The 22,476-nt window shown below is 44.3% G+C and overlaps 1 protein-coding gene across 1 annotated transcript in view; it reads right to left on the minus strand.

The window, feature by feature from the left end:
- The window catches only part of ddx27 (DEAD (Asp-Glu-Ala-Asp) box polypeptide 27), a 152,003-nt gene that overhangs the window by 29,638 nt on the left and 99,889 nt on the right, over positions 1-22,476 (minus strand). Inside the window, 7 exon segments of the mRNA XM_034164273.1 lie at positions 306-333; positions 335-396; positions 12,377-12,471; positions 14,187-14,260; positions 14,262-14,289; positions 21,912-22,089; positions 22,194-22,275. Coding sequence (XP_034020164.1) covers positions 306-333; positions 335-396; positions 12,377-12,471; positions 14,187-14,260; positions 14,262-14,289; positions 21,912-22,089; positions 22,194-22,275 — 547 coding nt within the window.

Genomic DNA, 22,476 nt, shown 5'->3' on the forward strand with positions numbered 1-22,476 from the left:
CCCAGAGAACTACAATTCCCAACTAGACACTGGTGACTTCATACAGGTGTAACTTTTCTTTAGATGATTACATTGATTGACTTCTAAGTTATATAAGACAAACTGGCTTCTCTTGATGTGCAATGCCCCAATGAAGGTCTTTGGACCAAAAGTTTTTTTTTAAAGACATGTTAAACATCTACTTGGAGTAAGTGTGCAGAAAATTCTTATTTATCTTTTAAAAAAACCTTAGAGGCCATACAGCTTTAACAACCCAAATGACCTTCAAATTATAACCTTTGACCCCATCACCACACCCCTCTCACCGTCATTTCATTCTTCTTGCGATCTTTAGGAACGTCTGTCGCTTCTTCTCCCTCTCAGAGCAAGCTCATATTCCTGCAGGGCTTTTTTGCACTAGTGGAAGAAATAAGACAAACATGCTACCATAATGTGCTGATTCTGCTATTATATATCAATATGTGCTACTCCAGCAATAACCTCCAGTGTTAAAAATGAAGCCAATGCTAAAGTGCCAAACCTGCCAGTTGTCAGGTTTTTAGACTGTTGGTGTGATTATGTTTTTGGTTACTGTCTTGTTTGGGTTGTTTTTGTGTTCTGTCTGTCTCTTGCTCTATCTTTCTGCATGGGTTTTCTCTGTCCGCTTTTTCTTGTCTCTTTGTGTGGGTGTCTCTCTCTGTCTGACCACCCCCGGTTTCTGGGAGGTTTCTCACACCTGTTCTTGATTTGCAGGGTAATCACTGGGTGCTTTATAAGCCTCACAGTAGGGCTGCAGCTATTGATTATTTTAGTAACGAGTATTCTATCGATTATTCTGTGGATTCATTGAGTAATGGATAAAAGTACTTTTTGGGTTTTAAAACAATAACAGTCCGGGCTCTCCCTAACGTAATGGCACAATGTCACTGTGTTATTATTTTATTTTTTCACATTTTTACAAGTTTTGAGATCTTTCCTGGTGTCAGGAGCTCAGCCAAAGTCTTGACATTTTGCTGAAATGGCGCTGGGATGTGCTTTCTGTTTTTTTTGTTTTCCCCAACTTGTAAAATTTAACGGTTTTATTAATTATTTATTGATTGATTTATTAAGGTGGGTGGACTGCGGTCCCTGCATGAATTTCTTTTTAACTCTCTCTGTGATTCAGCCAGTGCATTTCATTTTCAGCTGGAGGTTGAACATGTAGCCTCGTATTAAGCAAATCAAATCAATTTTATTTATATAGCGCCAAATCACAACAAACAGTTGCCCCAAGGCGCTTTATATTGTAAGGCAAAGCCATACACTAATTACAGAAAAACCCCACGGTCAAAACAACCCCCTATGAGCAAGCACTGGTGCCAGTGGGAAGGAAAAACTCCCTTTTAACAGGAAGAAACCTCCAGCAGAACCAGGCTCAGGGAGGGGCAGTCTTCTGCTGGGACTGGTTGGGGCTGAGGGAGAGAACCAGGAAAAGACATGCTGTGGGAGGGGAGCAGAGATCGATCACTAATGATTAAATGCAGAGTGGGCATTACAGAGCAAAAGAGAAAGAAACACTCAGTGCATCATGGGAACCCCCCCAGCAGTCTACGTCTATAGCAGCATAACTAAGGGATGGTTCAGGGTCACCTGATCCAGCCCTAACTATAAGCTTTAGCAACAAGGAAAGTTTAAGCCTAATCTAAAAGTAGAGAGGGTGTCTGTCTCCCTGATCTGAATTGGGAGCTGGTTCCACAGGAGAGGAGCCTGAAAGCTGAAGGCTCTGCCTCCCATTCTACTCTTACAAACCCTAGGAACTACAAGTAACGCCTGCAGTTGAGAGCGAAGCGCTCTATGGGGTGATATGGTACTATGAGGTCCCTAAGATAAGAGGGACCTGATTATTCAAACCTTATAAGTAAGAAGAAGAATTTAAATTCTATTCTAGAATTAAAGGAAGCCAACTGAAGAGAGGCCAATATGGGTGAGATATGCTCTCTCCTTCTAGTCCCCGTCAGTACTCTAGCTGCAGCATTTTGAATTAACTGAAGGCTTTTCAGGGAACTTTTAGGACACCTGATAATAATGAATTACACTAGTCCAGCCTAGAGGAATAATACATGAATTAGTTTTTCAGCATCACTCTGAGACAAGACTTTCTAATTTTAAAGATATTGCGCAAATGCAAAAAGCAGTCCTACATATTTGTTTAATATGCCGCTTTGAATGACATATCTGATCAAAATGACTCCAAGATTTCTCACAGTATTACTGGAGGTCAGGGTAATGCCATCCAGAGTAAGGATATGGTTAGACACCATGTTTCTAAGATTTGTGGGGCCAAGTACAATAACTTCAGTTTATCTGAGTTAAAAGCAGGAAATTAGAGGTCATATTTAAGATCGAAGCATTAATTAACGGTAGGGCTTCCTTGAGCAGCCTGGTAGGAATGGGGTCTAATAGACATGTTGATGGTTTGGAGGAAGAAACTAATGAAAATAACTCAGAACAATCGGAGAGAAAGAGTCTAACCAATACCAGCATTACTGAAGGCAGCCGAACATAAAGATATGTCTTTGGGATATGGTTATGAATAATTTTTTCTCTAATAGTTAAAATTTTATTTGCAAAGACAGTCATGAAGTCATTACTACTTAACGTTAAAGGAATACTCGGCTCACTAGAGCTCTGACTCTGTCAGCCTGGCTACAGTGCTGAAAAGAAACCTGGGGTTGTTCTTAATTTCTCAATAGTGATGAATAGTAAGATGTCCTAGCTTTACGGAGGGCTTTTTTTATAGAGCAACAGACTTTTCCAGGCTAAATGAAGATCTTCTAAATTAGTGCGACGCCACCTTCCTCTCCAGCTTACAGGTTATCTGCTTTACGCTGCGAGTTTGTGGGTTATACCACGGAGTCAGGCACTTCTGATTTAAAGCTCATCTTTTCAGAGGAGCTACAGCATCCAAAGTTGTTCTCAATGAGGATGTAAAGCTACTGACGAGATATCATCTCACTCACGAGTTTTAGGTCGCTACTCTGCACTGTGTTGGTATATGGCATTAGAGAACATAAAGAAGGAATCATATCCTTAAACCTAGTTACAGCGCTTTCTGAAAGACGTCTACTGTAATGAAACTTATTCCCCACTGCTGGGTAGTCCATTAAAGTAAAAGTAAATGTTATTAAGAAATGATCAGACAACAGGGGGTTTCAGGGAATACTGTTTAAGCTTCCATTTCTATGCCATATGTCAGAACAAGATCTAAAGTATGGTTAAAGTGGTGGGTGGGCTCATTTACATTTTGAGCGAAGCCAACTGAGTCTAATAATAGATTAAATGCAGTGTCGAGGCTGTCATTCTCAGCATCTATGTGGATTGTTAAAATCACCCACTATAATTTCTTATCTGAGCTAAGCACTAAGTCAGACAAAAGGTCTGAAAATCACAAAAGAAACTCACAGTAATGACTAGGTGGATGATAGATTAATAAGAAATAAACTGGTTTGAGACTTCCAATTTGGATGGACAAGAGTAAGAGTCAAGCTTTCAAATGAATTAAGCTCTGTCTGGGTTTTTGATAAGTAATAAACTGGAGTGGAAGATGCTGCTAATCCCTCTGCCTCGGCCCGTGCTACGAGCATTCTGACAGTAGTGTGACCGGGGGTGTGGACTCATTTAAACTAACATATTCATCCGCTGTAACCAGTTTCTGTTAGGCAGAATAATCAATAGGTTGATCAATTATTATATATTTACTACCAGGACTTACAAGAGAGAGACCTAATGTTTAATAAAACACATTTAACTGTTTAGTCTGTGGTGCATTGAAGGTGCTAATTATTTTTTCTTTTGAATTTTTATGCTTAAATAGATTTTTACTGGTTATTGGTGGTCTGGGAGCAGGCACCGGTCTCTACGGGGATGGGGTAATGAGGGGATGGCAGGGGGAGTAGAAGCTGCAGAGAGGTGTGTAAGACTACAACTCACAGCACAGTAAGCTATTACAGTATGATCAGTGTGGACCGTCTTTTCCTAAAAGGCTTTATTTCACTCTGTTTGACGCATTGGAAAGCTGTAGCTTTTGTGCTAATTTGATTAGCGCTTGCTCTACTTCTTCTGTTTGTTTTTCTGGGGACATTACAGCGCCAAACACAGGCTGGCCATATGCACTACTACCAACGTTAAACGAAGCTTCGAGGCACAGAATTTGCTTTGAACCATTTTTTGTAATCGAATTACTCGAATAATCGTTTCAGCCCTACCTCACAGGTGCTTTTACTTCTTTGCCAGATCAATGTGCCTTGTGCCTTCCTTCCAGGTCAGGTCTTGTATTTTTTTGCCTTGCTCTGATTGCCTCATTGTGTTTTTGGACAACCTGCTTGTGTGCCTCGACCAGGCCTTTTGCCTGATGCTTTGCTACTGTTGCTCTATCTTGACTGCATCTCTGTGTACCGACCCCAGCCTGTTAACTTAGTAACCACTTTTACTCCACTGAGCTGTGTACCTACATCCTGCATTTGCATCCAGGCTGTCCTGCCTATCAAACCTGATAGATCAATCTGGCCAACCATGGACGCAGCAGACGCAGACCCTTTCCAGCGGGCGGTACGCCACCACAGCCGGCAGTTAGCCCAACAAGAGGATCGGCTTGCCACAATAAGCTCCGGAATCAGCGAACTGGTGAAATGGCAAGACACCTTTATGGACTGTGTGAGTACTCAGATGGAGCAACTTCTTAGCGCTTTGAATTATCAGCCTATGACCAGCAGGACTCCCGCTGACACACCACTTCCGGGATCGTCAGCTGCCCCACCGGCTCTCATACCCTGACCTGAGCGTTTTTCGGGTGAGTCCGGGGGTGTCAAACACTGTATTACTCAATGTGAACTTCACTTTGAGTTGATAGCATCAATGTTCCCGACTGAAAGGTCGAAGATAGCATTCGTCATCACTCAACTGACTGGCAGGGCAGCGGCGTGGGCCACGGCTGAATAGAGCCGCAATTCACCATCTTGCTCCTCCCTGGCAGCCTTCATCAAATCTCTCCTGCAGGTATTCCAGCAAACCTCTCCTGGGTGTGAGGCAGTGCGCTCCCCGATGAGGCTAAAGCAAGGAAACCACCGAGCGGCCCATTATACCATAGATTTACGTATCTTGGCTGTGAAGAGCAAGTGGAATCCCACAGAACTCCAGGACGTCTTCTTTCAGGGATTGAATGACACCATCCAAAGTCAGCTTATTGCTGTGGACCTGCCCGAAAATCTGGATGACCTCATTGCTCTGGCTATTCGCATTGACCGCCGCCTGTTCGACCGTCCACGCTGTGACTGCCATCATTCTGCTCCATGGGTTGCCCCAACACCTGACCAGCTTCTCACTTCTGGTCATCCAGGCGCCCTCCCCTCCACTTCTGGCGAAGAACCCATGCAAGTGGGGATGGACTTGTCTCACTAACGAACAGAAGGAGCGCCGCCAGTGGAAGGACTCCATTTTTACTGTGGACAATCAGGTCCTATTGTCACACACTGTCTTGTCAGGGGTGCCCAGTGCGGCCGAGAGTGGCAGTGCGGGTGTGAATCAAAGCTCAAAGTTCCCTCCTCTCAGAGTGTGATTAACGCAGAACTGAAGTCCGATTATAATGCGCTGTTCTGTCTGTGTTTATTGATGGGGTGCTGATTCTAATTTGATGTCACCTTCTCTTGCCAGGTCTCCACCTTAAACTCGACTGTTTATCACGTCCCGGTGGTCCATGCGGAGGATGGTCGCCAATTGGGCCAAAACTGAGTCTGCACTCCAGTTTGTGTGGACTATATTCCTGACCAACATTCAAAACTAATCAATTTCCACGTATTTGACAAAATGACTCACTCTGTAATCCTGGGGCACCCCTGGCTGCAGCGCTACAAACCCCGTTAGACTGGTCTCATGGAAAGATTGAATCTTGGGGACCTGCTTGTAATATTGTTTGTTGACTAAGCCGGGCAGCACTTCTAGTGTAAATACGTCAGCTCTAGAAGGGGTCCCTGCCTGTTACCATGATCTCGGAGAAGTAGTCATCAAGTTTAAGCTAAATCACTTCACCACACCGTGAGTATGACTGCGCTATTGAGCTATTCCGGGGGACGGTTCCCCCCCGGGGGAAAATCATTTTCTCTTTCAGCGCCGGAATGCGAAGCCATGAACAATTATATACAGGAACGCTCACGGCCTGTTTGATTTGCTCTCGTCCTTGCTCACCGGGGCAGGGTTTTCTTCCTAGAAAAGAAGGATAAGACTCTCTGCCCCTGTATTGACTATTGTGGCCTTAACGACATATCTCCGCCCTCGTGATCTCATCAGCATTTGAGCTGTTGGAGGGTGCTAAGATCTTTACTAAACTGGATTTACAAAATGCATATCATCTGGTTCGAATTCATGCAGGGGACAAATGGAAGACACGCCCACCGGTCATTATGAATATTTAGTCATACCATTTGGACTCACCAACACTCCTGCAGTATTTCAAAACCTTGTTAGTGACGTCCTGCGTGTTTCTGAACAAGTGCATCTTTATCTGGACAACATTTTGATTACTCTCTGATTTAGAGACCACTCAAGGTTCGTTCCGTTCTCCAGACTCTGCTGCAAAATATCTTTGATGTCAGAGCTGAAAAGTGTGAACTCCACCATTCCACAGTGTCATTTCAGGTTTGTGATACTCCGAAGGTCAGATTCAGATGGACCCGGCAAAGCGTGGCCGCGGTCCGTGATTGGGCAGTTCCTAAATGTCGCAGGACGTTCCGCGGTTCTGGGTTTTGCCAACTTTTATCATAAATTCAACCACAATTTCAGCTCTGTTGCGGCTCCGTTGCATAATGTAACCTCTTCACTTCAGTCTCTTGTGTGGACTCCCGAGTGCGATGAAGCATTCCAGAACCATAAGAATCATTTCACAATGGCCCTGTGCTGCTCCTTCCTGACCCGCCTTGCGTCTGTGGTCGAAGTTGATGCTTTTGATATAGGAGTCAGGCCAGTACCTCTCAAATGAAGGCCTTGATAAGAAAGTTGCATCCATGTGCTTTCCTATCCATATTGATATTTGGGCAGTGCTTTCTCAAACAGGGTCCACTGACAAGTTGCATCCCAGTGCTCATCTGTCCAAAAAACTCACTGCTGCAGAATGCCACTATGGCATCGGAGTCGCAAATGCATAGTAGAGTCCACCAACTCCGTTACCAGTCCAGAAACCATTCTTCCCGAAACCTGTTTCATGTCTGCTCTTACCTGGAATATTGAATCCAAGATTAGGTCAGTGTTAGGTAATACTAAAATACCTCCAGATTGTCTCAACGGCAGGTTATTTGTTCCAGCTTCTCTTAGGGGGGAGGATGGGGACATGACAGACGTCTTGCATGCCACCCAGAGGACCCTAAATGTTCTTAACCAAAGATTTTGGTGGCCTAAAATGTGGTCGGATATCAAGGAGTATGTAAATGCCTGTTCCACCTGTGCCATGCATAAATTGTCTACGCGTCCACCCGCGGGTGCATTGTTACCATTACCCATTCCTGTTCAGCCGTGGACTCATATTTCAGAGAATTTTGTGACTGGTTTGCCACCCTCTAGGGGCAACTCTGTAATTATGACGGCGGTGGACCGACTGTCCAAGATGGTCCATTTTGTACCCTTACCTAAGCTCCTGTCGGCTAAGGAAACTGCTGAGGCACTTCTGGTAAATTTTTAAGTTACATGGCCTGCCTCAGGACACAGTCTTGGATCGGGGTCCCCAGTTTATTTCACAGTTCTGGAGGGAGTTCTGCCGACTTCTCAGGGTCACGTCTAGTCTAACATCTGGTTACCACCCTCAAGCTAATGGACATTCAGAATGCCTTAATCAAGAATTAGAGAAAGGCCTGCATATCCTGTTCTTCCAGTTCCCTGCCTCCTGGTCCTCTCAGTTGCCATGGACTGAACTAGCACATAATAGCTTGTCCACTACTGCCTCTGGTTTTTCTCCTTTCCATGTTGTTTATGGTCACCAACCATCTCTGTTCACCTCCACAGATCTGCGCTCACCTGTTCCATCTGCTCTCGGACTCATTATGTAGTGCTGGAGGGCCCTGTTGCGGTCCTCCAAGAGTTAGAAGGAAGCGGCGGATTGCAAACGGACAGTGGCGCCCACCTACGTTCCACGACAATGAGTGTGGCTGTCCACACAACACCTGCCGCTTCAGGGTGTGCCTCGGAAGATGGCTCCCATGTTCGTTGGCCCGTTCCCTGTGGCTAAGATCATTAATCCTGTCTCTATCCATCTTCGTCTCCCAAGGTCCATAAAGGTTCATCACACTTTCCACGTCAGCCAACTTAAACCTGTCCGTTCCAGCCTTTTATGCCCGCCTGCCGATCTCCGCCTACCCGGTTTGTGGATAGGGGGCCCGTCTTCTCTGTGCGGCGCCTCCTGGCTTCCCGGCGGCAGGGTCGGGGCATTCAGTATTTGGTGGACTGGGAGGGTTATGGCCCTGAGGAGCAGTCCTGGATTCCCTCCCGATTTATTTTGGACCCAGGTCTTATATGCGAGTTTCATGCTTCTCACCCTTCTGCTCCTGGGCCATCGGGGGTCGGCCCTTGAGGGGGGGTACTGTCAGGTTTTTGGACTGTTGGGTGATTATGTTTTCTGTTACTGTCTTGTTTGGATTTGTTTTTGTGTTCTGTCCGTCTCTTACTCTGTCTTTCTGCTTGGGTTTTCTCTGTCCTGCTTTTTCTTGTCTCTTTCTCTTGGCGGTGGGTGTCTCTCTCTGCCTGGCCACACCCCAGTTCTGGGAGTTTCTCCACACCTGTTCTTGATTTGCAGTTAATCACCTAGGTGCTTTATAAGCCTCACAGTTGCTTTTGTTCTTCGCCAGATCGATGTGCCTTGTGCCTTCCTTCCAGCTCAGGTCTTGTATTTTTTGCCTTGCTCTGATTGTCTCATTGTGTTTTTGGACTACCTGCTTGTGTACCTCGACCACGTCTTTTGCCTGATGCTTCTGCTTCTGTTGCTCTATTTTGACTGCCTCTCGACCCCAGCCTGTTAACTTAGTAAACGCTTTTACTCCACCGAGCTGTGTACCTGCGTCCTGCATTTGCGTGCAGCCTGTCCTGCCCATCAAACCTGATAGCAGTTCCTTGAATGGTCACTTGAGACAAAAGGGCGTCACTCCCAACAGACCCCCATGTTAAAATATCGAACGTCAGAGAAGAAACAAACATGTTTATGGCCTGGTACAAAAAAAGACTTGGTCCCATGACGACTGTACAGAGGTGAATTATTAAATGGAACTCATCAGGCTGCTTTGCACCATAAAATTAAGAAGAATTAGGGGAGTGGTTTACAGCTAGAGTAGCAGACCAGGTGTCCTGCTAGCAGGGGCCACTAGCCACTGCAGATACGACCCTGTTCCTGAGCATTTTGTCACAAATATCTCAGATGGTGACTTGGTACACAGTTAATTGGACTAATGGATCATCTCAGAAGTCTGAGCTCCAGTATTTCCATGGAGTTAAACTTTACTTGTTAAGTTTTACTATCACTGAACTTGCACATATGCACTAATTAACAGTTTTTGCTGATGTGCTTTCACTATGCTCGACTCAGTTTTACGGTCATTTGCACTAACACACTGGTAATGAAAACCGCCACCCAGTTTCAAAAAATATGCTGTCATCACATCTAAACCAAAATCAGCCGTTAGCCTGAGGCTTTTATGGGTGGTGTCATGCTTCCCATTGTCATGCCAATCTTGCCACCTTTTAAATGATTTATCGAGTGGCCAGGAGATGGGTGGAGTCAGATAGATGGCAACATCTGGAACCGCCCCATTTGAGTTTCAAAGCCTTCTTCAGAACATCCATGTGTGATGTCACAGAGTTTGTCCAGTTCATACATTACGGTGTTCCAACAGATGTGCAACTCTGCAGTGATGAGTACCAAATAAACGCGTTCGGTCCAGCTGAGGCCCAGTTCTTAATTCTATTGTTGCTTATGTCTCAGTGTTCTCATTAGCTAGCCTCACTTCTTAGAACATTAAGTGTTGACATCGGCAGATGCTCAGATATTTCAAACATATAGGTGGTGTTGGGGGGTATTAGTCCAGTGGATAAGGGAAAAATCATTCAAAATGTGATAAAAGCACCAACACTGGCAGAGATGTTCTTTAAGATATGGAGATTCATTTAAGCTAGGGACCCACATCAAAATCTACCTTGGTTAGTCAGACCAGAGAAAAACAATTTTAGGCCCAAAATAGCAAAATTGTGAAAATTGTGCAAATTCCAGGAGGTGGACACGTTTCAACAATAACTTGTAACTGACTGTTATAACCAAATGAAGTGTCCAAATTTGCTATTTGTGTCAAAAATATCCAAATACACCAACTAATTTTCCATTAAGCCTTGGATAAGTGGTATGCTGGGTTTGATAAGGGCTACAGGAAAAGATCCCTAACAAATTTTATGATCATTTCAAAACTTCATGTTGTGACCAGATAATTGTGTGTAATCCCAGAAAGTACTTAATAGTTTTTCTACCTCTTTTTACTGTAATAATACCAGCCATCTATAACAACTATAAAACTACCAAAAAAAGTGCCACATGTCACTGTAATTAAGGGGTAGGGGTGATATGATCCTGTTCTGAATGAACATGTAGAAATATTTCTGGACAAATGACATCAAATAAGTACTGAGATTATGTATGTTTATTACATAAATTATTAACAGGGGTGGTGGCCAAGTGGTTAATGCACTTGGTTTCAGTTCAGAAGGTTCCGGGTTCAAATCCCACCCCTGCCACATTTCTCCATGTAATGTGGAGTTCCGTCAGGAACGGCATCCGGCGTAAAGCCAATTCAACATCAGATCGACCTTGGATTTGCTGTGGCGACCTCGAGTGCAAACAAGGGAGCAGCCGAAGGGACTTACTATTAAATAAATTATTAATGCTGATTTCTGAACTATTAAGCCAATTCAAACTGCTAAATTCAGCAAAAATAGGCTCATGGGCTTGTCAAGAAATAATACAAGGGGCACATATCCAAGTGACCACTCTGGTCATTCAAGCACTGGACTGCTTTTTCAAACATTTTTAACTCTTCCACTGAAAAACATCAGAGGATGATACCAACTCAATTGTGGAGGGTCAACTGTCAAACAGCAATGGTGATATTATAGTAATTTAGTCCTGATGGCAGCTACCACTCCAGAAGCAAAGAGCAGTGCATGGTAAACTCGCTCTATAGCATTTGCAGAGGCCCCTGCATGCTTTCTTGCATCTACATTTAATCAGCTCCTGGCAAGCTTTTGAAGCTACTTGTAATGTGGTCCACTTCGGAGTCCATCTTCCATCAGTGAGTTGCCATCCCCGGTCTTGTGGGCTAGGTAGCTGCAGTAGTGATTGTAGGCACTGTCCCCAGATATGCCCACCTTGATATGCAGCTCTCTTCAGATGTTCCTGAAGAGCATCTTGAGTTGGTGGTATGTTCTCAGTGGTCCAGGCATCATGTGCAAATAATGTTTGTCGGGCCTTGTTTACACTGGTATCAGGGCTGCTCCTCTTGTCCAGAAGGACTACAGATCTTTCCAGCAAAGATAGATCATCACCTTGTATTGACTCAGGACATGCTGACAGACCAGAGAAGACAGGAGTGACAGCAGGAAAGACTTTCCAGGTCTCAAAAGCAGATTTCTTCCGTCTCCCAGCAAAAGATGAGACAGTGTTACACCCAGTGACTGCATGGAGAAATGGCAATGCTAGACATGTTTATGCCCAAGAATGCCAGCAACTGTGTGAGCTGGTATATACCGTTGGTGTTTTACAACTCCAAATGCAACCCAAAGCTCCTGTACATGCAAGCGGTGCATATTTGCTATGACAAGAGATCAAGTGTAGACACTGGTGATATAATATTTTACCTCCCTGGCCTTTAAAACGGCTTTTGGGCACCACAATCATGTGTATGATCATGCTAGAAGTAACTATATATGAGAAATGCTTTATAATATTATGATATTTTGGCAAAAATTAGCAGTATGTATTAAAGTCCATATAACTGCCCTCACAAGCAAGATCCAGCTGGAGTCCCGATTTTATATGAAACCTAATACCCTAAGCTACTTCTGTACCAAATGTGGCACTTTTATCACAATGAACGATTTCGCCAAAATATGTCCCTTAACCGCTGGACTAATTAGGTTTATCATCAGAAGACTTTTCACAGCTTGTGTTTTTATTTTAAAATTAAACGTTTTATAGGCTTTGTTGTTTTTATGCATTTTTAGGAAGGAGTTGGTGCAAATATTTAACTTTTTCACTCAGGATACCAAATAGATTTCAGAACCTTAAGTGTTTATCTTTGCAAACATATTACAACATACAACACAAGTTAGTATTTATACTCACTACGACTCGCTTCCTCTCTGCTGTGTCTGAAACCAACCTCGCTGTGATTTGACAGGAGGTGGTGCTCTCAAGCCGCTTCTGAGCCACACTTAGCTACACACACACACCCACCACACACACACACACACAAACACACACACCACACACACACACACACACACACCACACACACACACACACACCACACACACACACACACACTCTGAGTCCAGCAGAATTACAGTATTCAATGACATCTGTAGTCATCACTTCATGTCTTAAACCACACAAGCTGAAGGTCTCTTCCACCCCCTACAGTGCAGAGTAAAAGCCTCGGTCCCACCGAATATATGAAGGCTGAAGGAAGGCCACACATGGGTGTGGGGTGATTATTTGAAGAATGACCCACGTTTGATCATCACGTATCCACTATGAAGGTGCCCACTAGGTGCCTCTCTGTACCCTACATGTTCCACGCAGCAGCCCTCTAGGGCCACGACCGACCTGTCATTACAGCCTCAAATGGCTCGCATCAGCCACACTAAGCCACGCAGCGCCATGATACGCCATGTGACGCCACGTTTAGGCATGAGTTTGGTCCAAACCTCCAGCCCTCCCCACACCTGGTCCGCTTTAAAGTCTGGGTTTTCATTCACAGATTCACAGCAGCATTTAAGATGGCCCCCTTTTTTTTTTTTGTATTAAACGCAGTCCAAAATAGACCTCCAGCACAGTTCCGCATGTTGTGCGCTTGCGCCAGGCTGCGTGTCCAACTGTAATGCACCAGACCAGCTAGACCCGAACCACGGGTTCCTGGTGAGCCCGCCTCTGTGCTCCTCGCTGGCTCCGCGGCTCACTGGCTTTTCTTCTGCACTTTAAAAACACACAAAACTTTGTTTGTCCGTTTATTTCTGCAAAATCAGCTCTGTTTGCGCGCTCCTCCACCTGTGTTGCCGTACAGCTCTTAGCTGCTCCACTGGAGTTATCTCCATAGGCTTAAACCCACATCCCCTTTCACGCAGTAGCCCCAAATTTTAACTTGGTGTTCGTTCCAATATTGATGAAATATCACTCGTTTTGTGAGCTGGCGTTCTGCCTAAATGCTCGCGTTGAAGTCGTGATGATGAGTCACTGCCTCAGTGCGCACCAGCACAGCGAGCTCATGTGATCCATTAACAAGATATTAAATCACATACTTTACATACAACAGACATCAACATACAGACATACTTTTAAAGCTAGAACTTTTTAATCAAGCTATAAAAAAACATTAAAAATAATTACCATTAAGCTGTTCAAAATACTATTCCAATGGAGCAGGAAAGAGGAAAAAAAAAAGTGTACCAGATGAAACAGTCCTCTGTGATGCCAGAAGTGATTGAGAAGTGTTTTCAACATCCAAGGTTTGGCAGAAAATGATTAATCCACTACAAAATATAGTCCAGCGCACAGAGCAGGGCAACTGTGTGGCAAGAGGAGGAGACCGCTCCAAAATAGCCTCTCAGGTCCTGCGAAGGTGCCAGGCGCATGGATAATGGACTTTTTGCAGACTCGTAGCACCACGCAAATGCCTCTAGAGGCCGTCGCAGTAACTCAAACAAAACTGCGCCACGCTGTTGTTGCTAAATTTTGAACATCTTGAAATTAGCGCCAACGCTCAGAGAGAGCCGTCGTTAAACTGAAGATAATGCCTCTAAGAGCCACCTGAGCCACTATAATGCCACGATAGCTCACGAAAAAAAAAACAAAACAAAAAAAACAGGGTGCGTGGCTCCTTCTTCAGCCATTATTCGGTGGGACCGCGGCTTAAATTACAGCCCACATTAATACTTGGCCTCAGATGCAGCCATTTCTCGCTCTTCTCTCTCCAGCTTCATCACAGCTTCACATCTTTTTCTAAAGTATTATCAGGTCTCTGAATTTCAGGATGACCTCTAGACAAGACACAGATAAACATGATGTTAAGAAACACCTAGAAGTGGACTACCCGGGTTTCTTTTGAATGCTTACAGTGTGTACATGAGATTTCTTCGTTTTTTTTATTTTTAATAAATTGCAAAAATCTCAAACTTTTTTTCACATTGTCGTTATGGGGGTATTGTGTGTAGAATTTTGAGGAACATTTCACCCATTTCAGATAAGGCTGTAACATAAAATGTGAAAAGTGAAGCCATGTGAATAACTTTCCAGCTGCACTGTAAGCATGTCACAGTCTTTGCCATGTAAGCTCAAATTGAGCCAGGGTGCCTCCTTTTCCACTGACCATCTTTGAGAAGTTTCTACGCTTAATTGGAGTCCACCTGGGGTAAATTCAGTGACTGGAGATGATATGGAAAGACACACACCTGTCTACATATAAGGGTCCCACAGTTACAGCCAGAGCACAAACCAACATGAAGCCAAGGAATTGTCTGTAGACCTTCAAGACAGTCTGATGAGACAAAGGACTGACTCTCTTTGGCATCATGATGGAGGAAACCAGGCCCCATCCCTACAGTGAAGCATGGTGGTGGCAGCATCATGCTGTAGGGATGTTTTTCAGCAGCAGAAACTGGGAGATGCGCAATGTACAAGACATCCTGGATGAAACCTGCTCCAGAGCGCTCTTGACTCAGACTGGGGCAACAGTTCATCTTTCAGCAGGACAATGACTCTAAGCACACAGCCAAGATATCAAAGGAGTGTCTTCAGGACAACTCTGTGAATGTCCTGAGCGGCCCAGCCAGAGTCCGACCTGAATCTGATTGAACATCTCTGGAGAGTCTGAAAATGTCTGTGCACCGACACTCCCATCCACCTGATGGAGCTTGAGAGTGCTGCAAAGAGGAATGGCCCAAACGGTCCAAAGATAGGTGCACCAAGCTTGTGGCATCCATATTCAAGAAGACTTGAGGCTGGAATGCTGCCAAAAGTGCATCAGCAAAGTATTGAACAAAGGTTGTGAATACTTATGGACATGGGATTTAATAAATTTACAAAAAAAAAAAAACAAAAAAAAACTTTATGTTATCATTATGGGGTTGTTGTGAGTAGAATTTGAGGTTAAAATCCCTTTAAGATCGAGACCATCTTTTGCAAGGGTGAGCTGGCCAAGAAGGCAGCAGCACATGTCATAACAGACAGGTTAACATCATTGCTGGATTAAACTCCTAAGCCTGTATATCCCATCGACGGGAAATTTCACTTTTATTTGTGAGATACTGACAAGCCAAAATGAGACGGGTGGAAGGGGGTTAAATTTCATCTATTTGGAATAAGGCTGTAACATAACAAAATGTGGAAACTGAAGTGTTGTGAATACTTTCAAGATGCACTGTACTAAAACGGGAAATATGAAGCTCAAACATTTGTAAAAACCAACCAAATCTTCACCAGAAACTCAGTCACATGGTGTGCAGTCAGTGCATTCTGTGTGCTGGTTCGGCAAACAGGTAAATGAGGAGGGAAGAAGCAGCAAAATGCATACATCAGAAATTTAATCTTTAATCTCAGACATGTAGGGTGAACAACCAGTGTGTTCTGAATACTGGTCCCAAGCCCGAAAAAAACAGGCCTGTGTCAGGAAGGTAATTTGGTGTAAATTTCATCAAACCAAACACACAGATCACAAAATGAATTGCCGTACCAGATCAGTTGAGGTGTGACTGCCTGATGTCTTTGCTTCACATTTGACAAATACCCAGTCAGTAGACAGACTTGTGGATAGTTTAAACTCAGAGCTCAAAACTACACTTGACATGATTGCAACCACCTGTGGTTAAACAACCGCGCTCCCCAAATCACAGTCACCTTGGTTCAATGATTACCTGTGTGACCTCAAGCATAAGGCAAGAGGTCTAGAATGGAAAATGGCATCGTTCAAATTAGAAGTAGTTCACCTTGCATGGCGTGATGCTATCTTAGACAATAAGCATGCATTATTGGCTACAAAGCGGACTTACTACTCTGATTTGATCAACAAAACAAGCATAACTCAACATTCTTGTTTACACGGTGGCAACACTTATTCATGGACAACCACCTGTAGTTCGCTCTCCTGGATTACTTTGAGAAGAAAATAGAAGACATCAGGTTAAACATATCCCAGCATGCCTTAACCCAGCCACTACACCCTGCTATTGAGGTGGGCGTCACTACTGAGGTATTACCTAGATTTACAGAAATTGATATTATCTCTCTGGACATGCTGACAAAATTCGTAATGTCAACAAAAAGCACAACCTGTTTATTTGATCCTATACCAACAACAACTGTTTAAAGGACCTGTGGTCCACTCTTGGCCGACTGTGCTGGAATTATTATCTTTCTTTTAACTCTGGATCTGTTCCTAATGTTTCAAATCTGCAGTGATTAAACCATACTTAAGACAAACCTAACTGACCATAGTGTATGAAAAACTATCGGCCGATATCAATGTATCATTTTTCTCTAAAATTCTGGAATAAGTGGGTGTCACGGCAGCTCGTAGACTATCTTACTGAGAATATCTCTTGAGCCACTGCAGTCTGCTTTTAGAAAATATCATTCCACAGAGATGGGCTCTCACTAAAGTGGTGAATGATCTTCTGCTTACAAGTGGATTCGGACACCACTATGTCTGTTGCGGTTAGATCTCAGTGCTGCATTTGATACCGTGGATCATCATATTCTACTTGATAGGCTGGAAATCATTTTGGGATTACTGGGAGTGCCCTTGCATGGCTGACGTCATACTTGACCAGTCGTTCTCACTGTGTTTTGTACAGTAACACTACCTCTAACCTTAGTGACATAAAATTTGGGGGTTCCACAGGAGGTCTGTCTTAGGCCCCCTGCTTTTCTCCCTTTATATAGCACCCCCTGGGCACATACTGCGGCGTTTTGGGATTACCTTTCACTGCTATGCAGATGATACTCAGTTATACATGCCGATAACTGCTGGTAATCTCGTTCACATAAAATCCTTAGAAGATTGCCTTGCAGCAGTGAGAAGTTGGATGTCTAGAAACTTCCTACTTTTAAACTCTGATAAGACTGAAATGATGGTTCTTGGTCCAGTGAGACATCGGGATCAATTTAACCAGTTAACACTCAGCCTCGTCTTGTGTGTCATTTATGACACTGACAAGTGAGGAACCTTGGGGTAATTTTGATCCAACATTGTCCTTTGACCTCCACATTAGAAATATTACTAGGACTGCTTCTTCCACCTGCAAAATATAGTGAAGATTCGTCCCATCCTGTCTGTGGCTGATGCTGAGACCCTGATTCATGCATTTATCTCTTCTAGATTGGACTACTGCAATGTTCTATTTTCTGGTTTACCACAGTCCAGCATTAGGGCTCTCCAATTGGTTCAAAACGCTGCAGCCAGACTTTTGACACAAAGCAGAAAGTTCAACCACATTACACCCATTTTCACGTCTCTTCACTGGCTTCCTGTCCCAGTGAGATCAGATTTTAAGGTTCTGCTACTAACCTATAAAATTATTCATGGACTGGCACCTCCCTACCTAGCTGACCTAATTAAACCTTACGTACCGGCCCGGGCTTTACGTTCTCAGGGTGCAGGACTACTTTGTGTCCCTCGGGTGAGTAAGACGTCTGTGGGTCACAGAGCTTTCTCTTATCGTGCCCCTGTTCTGTGGAATGATCTCCTGCGTCAATAAAACAGATTCTGTGGAGATTTTCAAGTCCAGACTTAAGACGCACTTATTTTCCCTTTCATATGGCTAGCATACTGGTACAGCTTTGTTTTACACTTTTTACTCTTAATTCATTTATTAGTAAACGGAGCGTGCCACGGCCTCAATTTTATCTAAATTCTGGGTCTTTTAGTGAAGTTTAGGGCTAGTGGCCGGCGATCACCTTAGTATTTCTCTGTTTTTCTTGTTGTTTAACATTAGCAAATTATACACTATTTTTTTTGTCTTTCTGATGCCTGATTCTGTTTTTTTCTCTGTTTAAGGTGCAGCTCCATCCAGAGATGGGAGTTGTGTTTGTGTTGGCGATCCTCCTGTCCTGTGCGCCAATAGCATTTCTTGTATATTCGTCTGTGAATTGTTCTGTAATTTGTGTCTGTATCATGGACCAAGCAGAGGGTCACCCCTTTGAGTCTGGTCTGCTTAAGGTTTCTTCCTCAGAGGAAGTTTTTCTTACCACTGTTGCTCTGGGGGTTGGTAAGGTTAGACCTTACCTGTGTGAAGCGCTTTGAGGTAACTCTGTTGTGATTTGGCGCAATATAAATGACAATAAATTGAAAATTGAAATTGGTAAAGAGAGAGAGTTAGCTGAAATGCTGGAGAGGAGATAGGTGGATGAACTGTGTAAAGAAGCCAAGTGGAAGAGAAGTAAGGCTGCATGTACAAGACGCATGTTCAAACTCTTACATCAAGGTGCGTATGGGAGGAGAAATGGTGTTGGCGGAAGGTAGAGCATAATAAGAGTGTGCTGGAGGTTAAGCAAGTGTCTGACAGTATGATGAGTGTGATTAGAATCAGAATCGCCTTTGTCATTGTAAATGGCATTACAACGAGATCTGAATGCAACTCCAAAAAGGTGCTTTCTGTGCTGTGAGTAATTTTTAGCCAAATAAAAGATAGTGAAATTTAACAATAGATTATTCAGAGTATATGTACAACTATATAAACATAAGATAAAATAAAATAAAATGTGGACCCAATAAAATGTAAAACAAGAATTATATACAACTGTGGAATCATACTGCACGGGAATATTGCACATGGTTTACAGATATTGCACAAGAAACCTGAAGGTGTAGATTAGAGTGATTTGTTGTTGTTCAGTGCAGTGACCGCTCTGGGGAGAAAGCTGTTCCCTGAGTCTGTTTGTCCTAGTTTTGATTGACCTATACCGTCGGCCGGAGGGTCGTAGGTCAAACAGGTGGTTGCTGGGGTGGGATGCGTCTTTGCAGATGCTGGCAGCTCTGCTGAGGTAGCGAGAGCTGGCGATGTCTTCCAGGCTGGGTAGAGATCAACCAGTGTAAGAGAGTACGGTGTCGGTGTACTCCTGCAGGTTGTGGCTGGAAAATAAATCCCATACAGTCCGTGAGAAGCAGTCCTGTAGCTGGGAGAGCACTCCCTCAAGCCAGGTTTGGAATGTCTTTCGTTGTGGCTTTGTTTGCCTCAGCAGGGGGGTGTAGGTGGGGGTGAGGGACAGGCAGAGACCGTCTGATCCAGCGAGATGGGGGAGGGGAGTGACTTTGTATGCGTTTTTAATGTTGGAGTAAACATGGTCCACAGTATTTTCCACTCTGGTGGTACACTTCACGTACTGGACAAACTTAGGGAGCACAGTCTTTAAACACGCTTGGTTGAAGTCACCAGCAACAATACAAACGCCATCCGGGAGGACCAGCTGCTGTTTATTTACACAGGCAAGCAAGAGGCTAAGGGCCGTGCTAACATTAGCATCGGGTGGGATGTAAACAGCAAACAACGACTACTGTGAACTCCTTTGGGAGATAAAAAGGTCTGCACAAGACTGCCAGCACCTCTAAATCAGGAGAACAGTGAGAGTCAATGGTCCTGCTGCTGCAGCACCACTCGCAGTTCACATAAACACAGAGCCCTCCACCTCTGCACTTACCTGAATCACTGGTTCTGTCCTGCCGCTGTAGCGTGCGGCCTGCTAGCTTGACTGCAGCGTCGGGGATCAGCGGGTGAAGATATGTCTCCGTGATGAAAATAACGCTGCAGTTTCACACAAAGCTGTTTGTGGCCATCTGTAGCTTCAATTCATCCATTTTGTGTGTGATGGGTCTGGCGTTTGAGAGGAAGAGGCTCGGTAATAGTGGCCTGTGAGGTTGTTTACGTAGCCTAGCATCGAAGCCAGACCGACATCCTCGCTTCTGCTTCCTGTCTCTGTGCCGCCTTCTCCGCCTGCTGGGCAGGCTGGTGATCCATGGAGAACCCGGTGTTCTCGCTATGTCCTGAAGGATGTTGTGGTACTGGTGGAATTTGCTTGTAACCGACAGTTTGTACCTCAGACCGAGGTCGGTAAGGTACTGACGGCTGAAGCTGTGGGTCGCTTTACAACACTCGAAGAATATACACGCAAAAAGTAAGAAAAACAAGCACCAAATTGGAGAGCAAAAAGCCGCTGCACCCGTGCGCGCCGCCATCTTGAATTGGGTTAGGGTTAGGTGATGTTGGAAAATGAAGGGGTGAAGCTCAATTTCATCAGTGCATATGCCCCACAGGTAGGTTGTGAGATGAAGGAGAAAGAAGATTTCTGGAGTGTGTCAGATGAGGTGGCGGAGAGTGTGCCCAAGCATGAAAGAGTGGTGATAGAGGCGGACTTCAATGGTCATGCTGGTGAAGGGAACAGAGGTGATGAGGAAATAATAAGTAGATATGGAATCAAGGACAGGAATGTGGAAGGACAGATGGTAGTAGATTTTGCAAAAAGGATGGAAATGACTTTCACATAGCTATACAGCATAGGATGGTGGTTTTTAGGATGAGTAAGTGAAGAAGAGGAAGAGTGAAAACTTAAAGGACCAGATGGTGGAAGCTGACTGTTTGAAAGTCACGAAGGAAGTGAAATGAGCATGAAGTGGACATGAAGTGATTTTGGACAACTGGAAAAGTACTGCAAATGTGGTGAGGCAGACAGTTACTGGGTGTGACATTTGGATAAAGGAAGGAAGACAAGGTGACTTGGTGGTGGAATATATGGTTCATGTTTTTATGGTCATCTGCCCTTTGGGGTGTTTGGTGATCCTAATATCTTTGCAGGAGAATGAAGGTCCAAGTCTTTTGGGTCATGGTGCTACCCAAACTAACCAGTGCCCTGGTCATCTTTGGTTTCATGTCCCTATCCTTGGGTACCACTGGAATGACTTTGTATGAAATGAGCCGTTACTTTAGGAGACCAAGATGAGGAGCAACACCTGCATTTTGAGAGCTAAGCTTTGGCATTTTGGCCATTTGGCAAGCTTCTCTGTGCATGATCAAGCACATGGGTTGTGCTGAGGACACCAGTGGCTAGAAAAGGTCAAGGACACGTGGCTAGTTTTGGAGATGCGAGGACGGACACGTGGCTAGTTTTGGAGATGCGATGACGGACACGTGGTTATTTTGGAGATGTGAGGATGGACGCGTGGTTTGCCTGGGTGGTTGCTGTCAAGGACCCAAGTCATCTGCGTGGTGTTGTGTATGTGCCCTGTGCTGGCCCACTTGTGGGTGGGCCTTGTCCTGTTTGTGGATCAGTAGAGCTATGTGATTGGTTGGAAAGCGTTGCATCTGACATTTATATGCGGGTGACCCGCTTGCGTTGTTTACCTTGAACGGTATGTTATATCAAAACTGTGTTCTGTCTGGGTGGTGTGATAAGCAAAGAACAGTATGCATTATGAAACCTGTTGCCCCAGAGGAGATATGACGTTATCAAATGGCCTGATGACAGGGTCATGAGACATACTGTCCAACATGGCAAAGTGGTACACCAACCCAACCAGTCTGTCTGGCTCATGGACGAATTACGGCTACCAGACGTGTCTAGACCTACAGTGCCCCTGACCTTCTACACTTTGAAAGTCTCCACCTCTTTGTACCTGGTGGCAGCACTCGAGCCTTCACGCTGCTTTTTGCTGTCTTCACCACTTCTTTTAAAAGCTTCCGCTCCAACTCTCCAACCAGGGACACTGAACGTCCAGACCGACCTGCCCTCGCCGTTCGGCCAACACGGTGAACATAGTGCTTGATTGTGGATGGCATTGTGAAGTTAATAACCTGAGGGATGAACATATGACACTTGTTAGAACATTACTAATTTTTTAAAACTGATTTTAATCAAATTTTCAAATTTAAATTACAGTAAAGCAAGTCACCCTCACCGTTTTTACTCCGTCAACATCTAGACCTCTGGCTGCTACATCTGTGGCCACCAAAATATCTATCTGTTCATCTTTAAAACGCCTGCAGGAGGAACAACAGAAGGACAATGGAAAAGGGGAAAAAAGGAAGAAAGAAGGGAAAAGGACATGAGGAAAACAAAGGACATAATGGGGTAAAGAAGGGAACTGAGGAAAGAAGGGATCAGGAGTTGACCAAAAAGGAGTGATGGAAGACAGTTTTGCGCATGGAAATGCAAACACCTATGGAACCACACTGAATTCT

This window comes from Thalassophryne amazonica, chromosome 3 (genome assembly GCF_902500255.1).
Source record: "Thalassophryne amazonica chromosome 3, fThaAma1.1, whole genome shotgun sequence".
NCBI classification, from domain to species: domain Eukaryota; kingdom Metazoa; phylum Chordata; class Actinopteri; order Batrachoidiformes; family Batrachoididae; genus Thalassophryne; species Thalassophryne amazonica.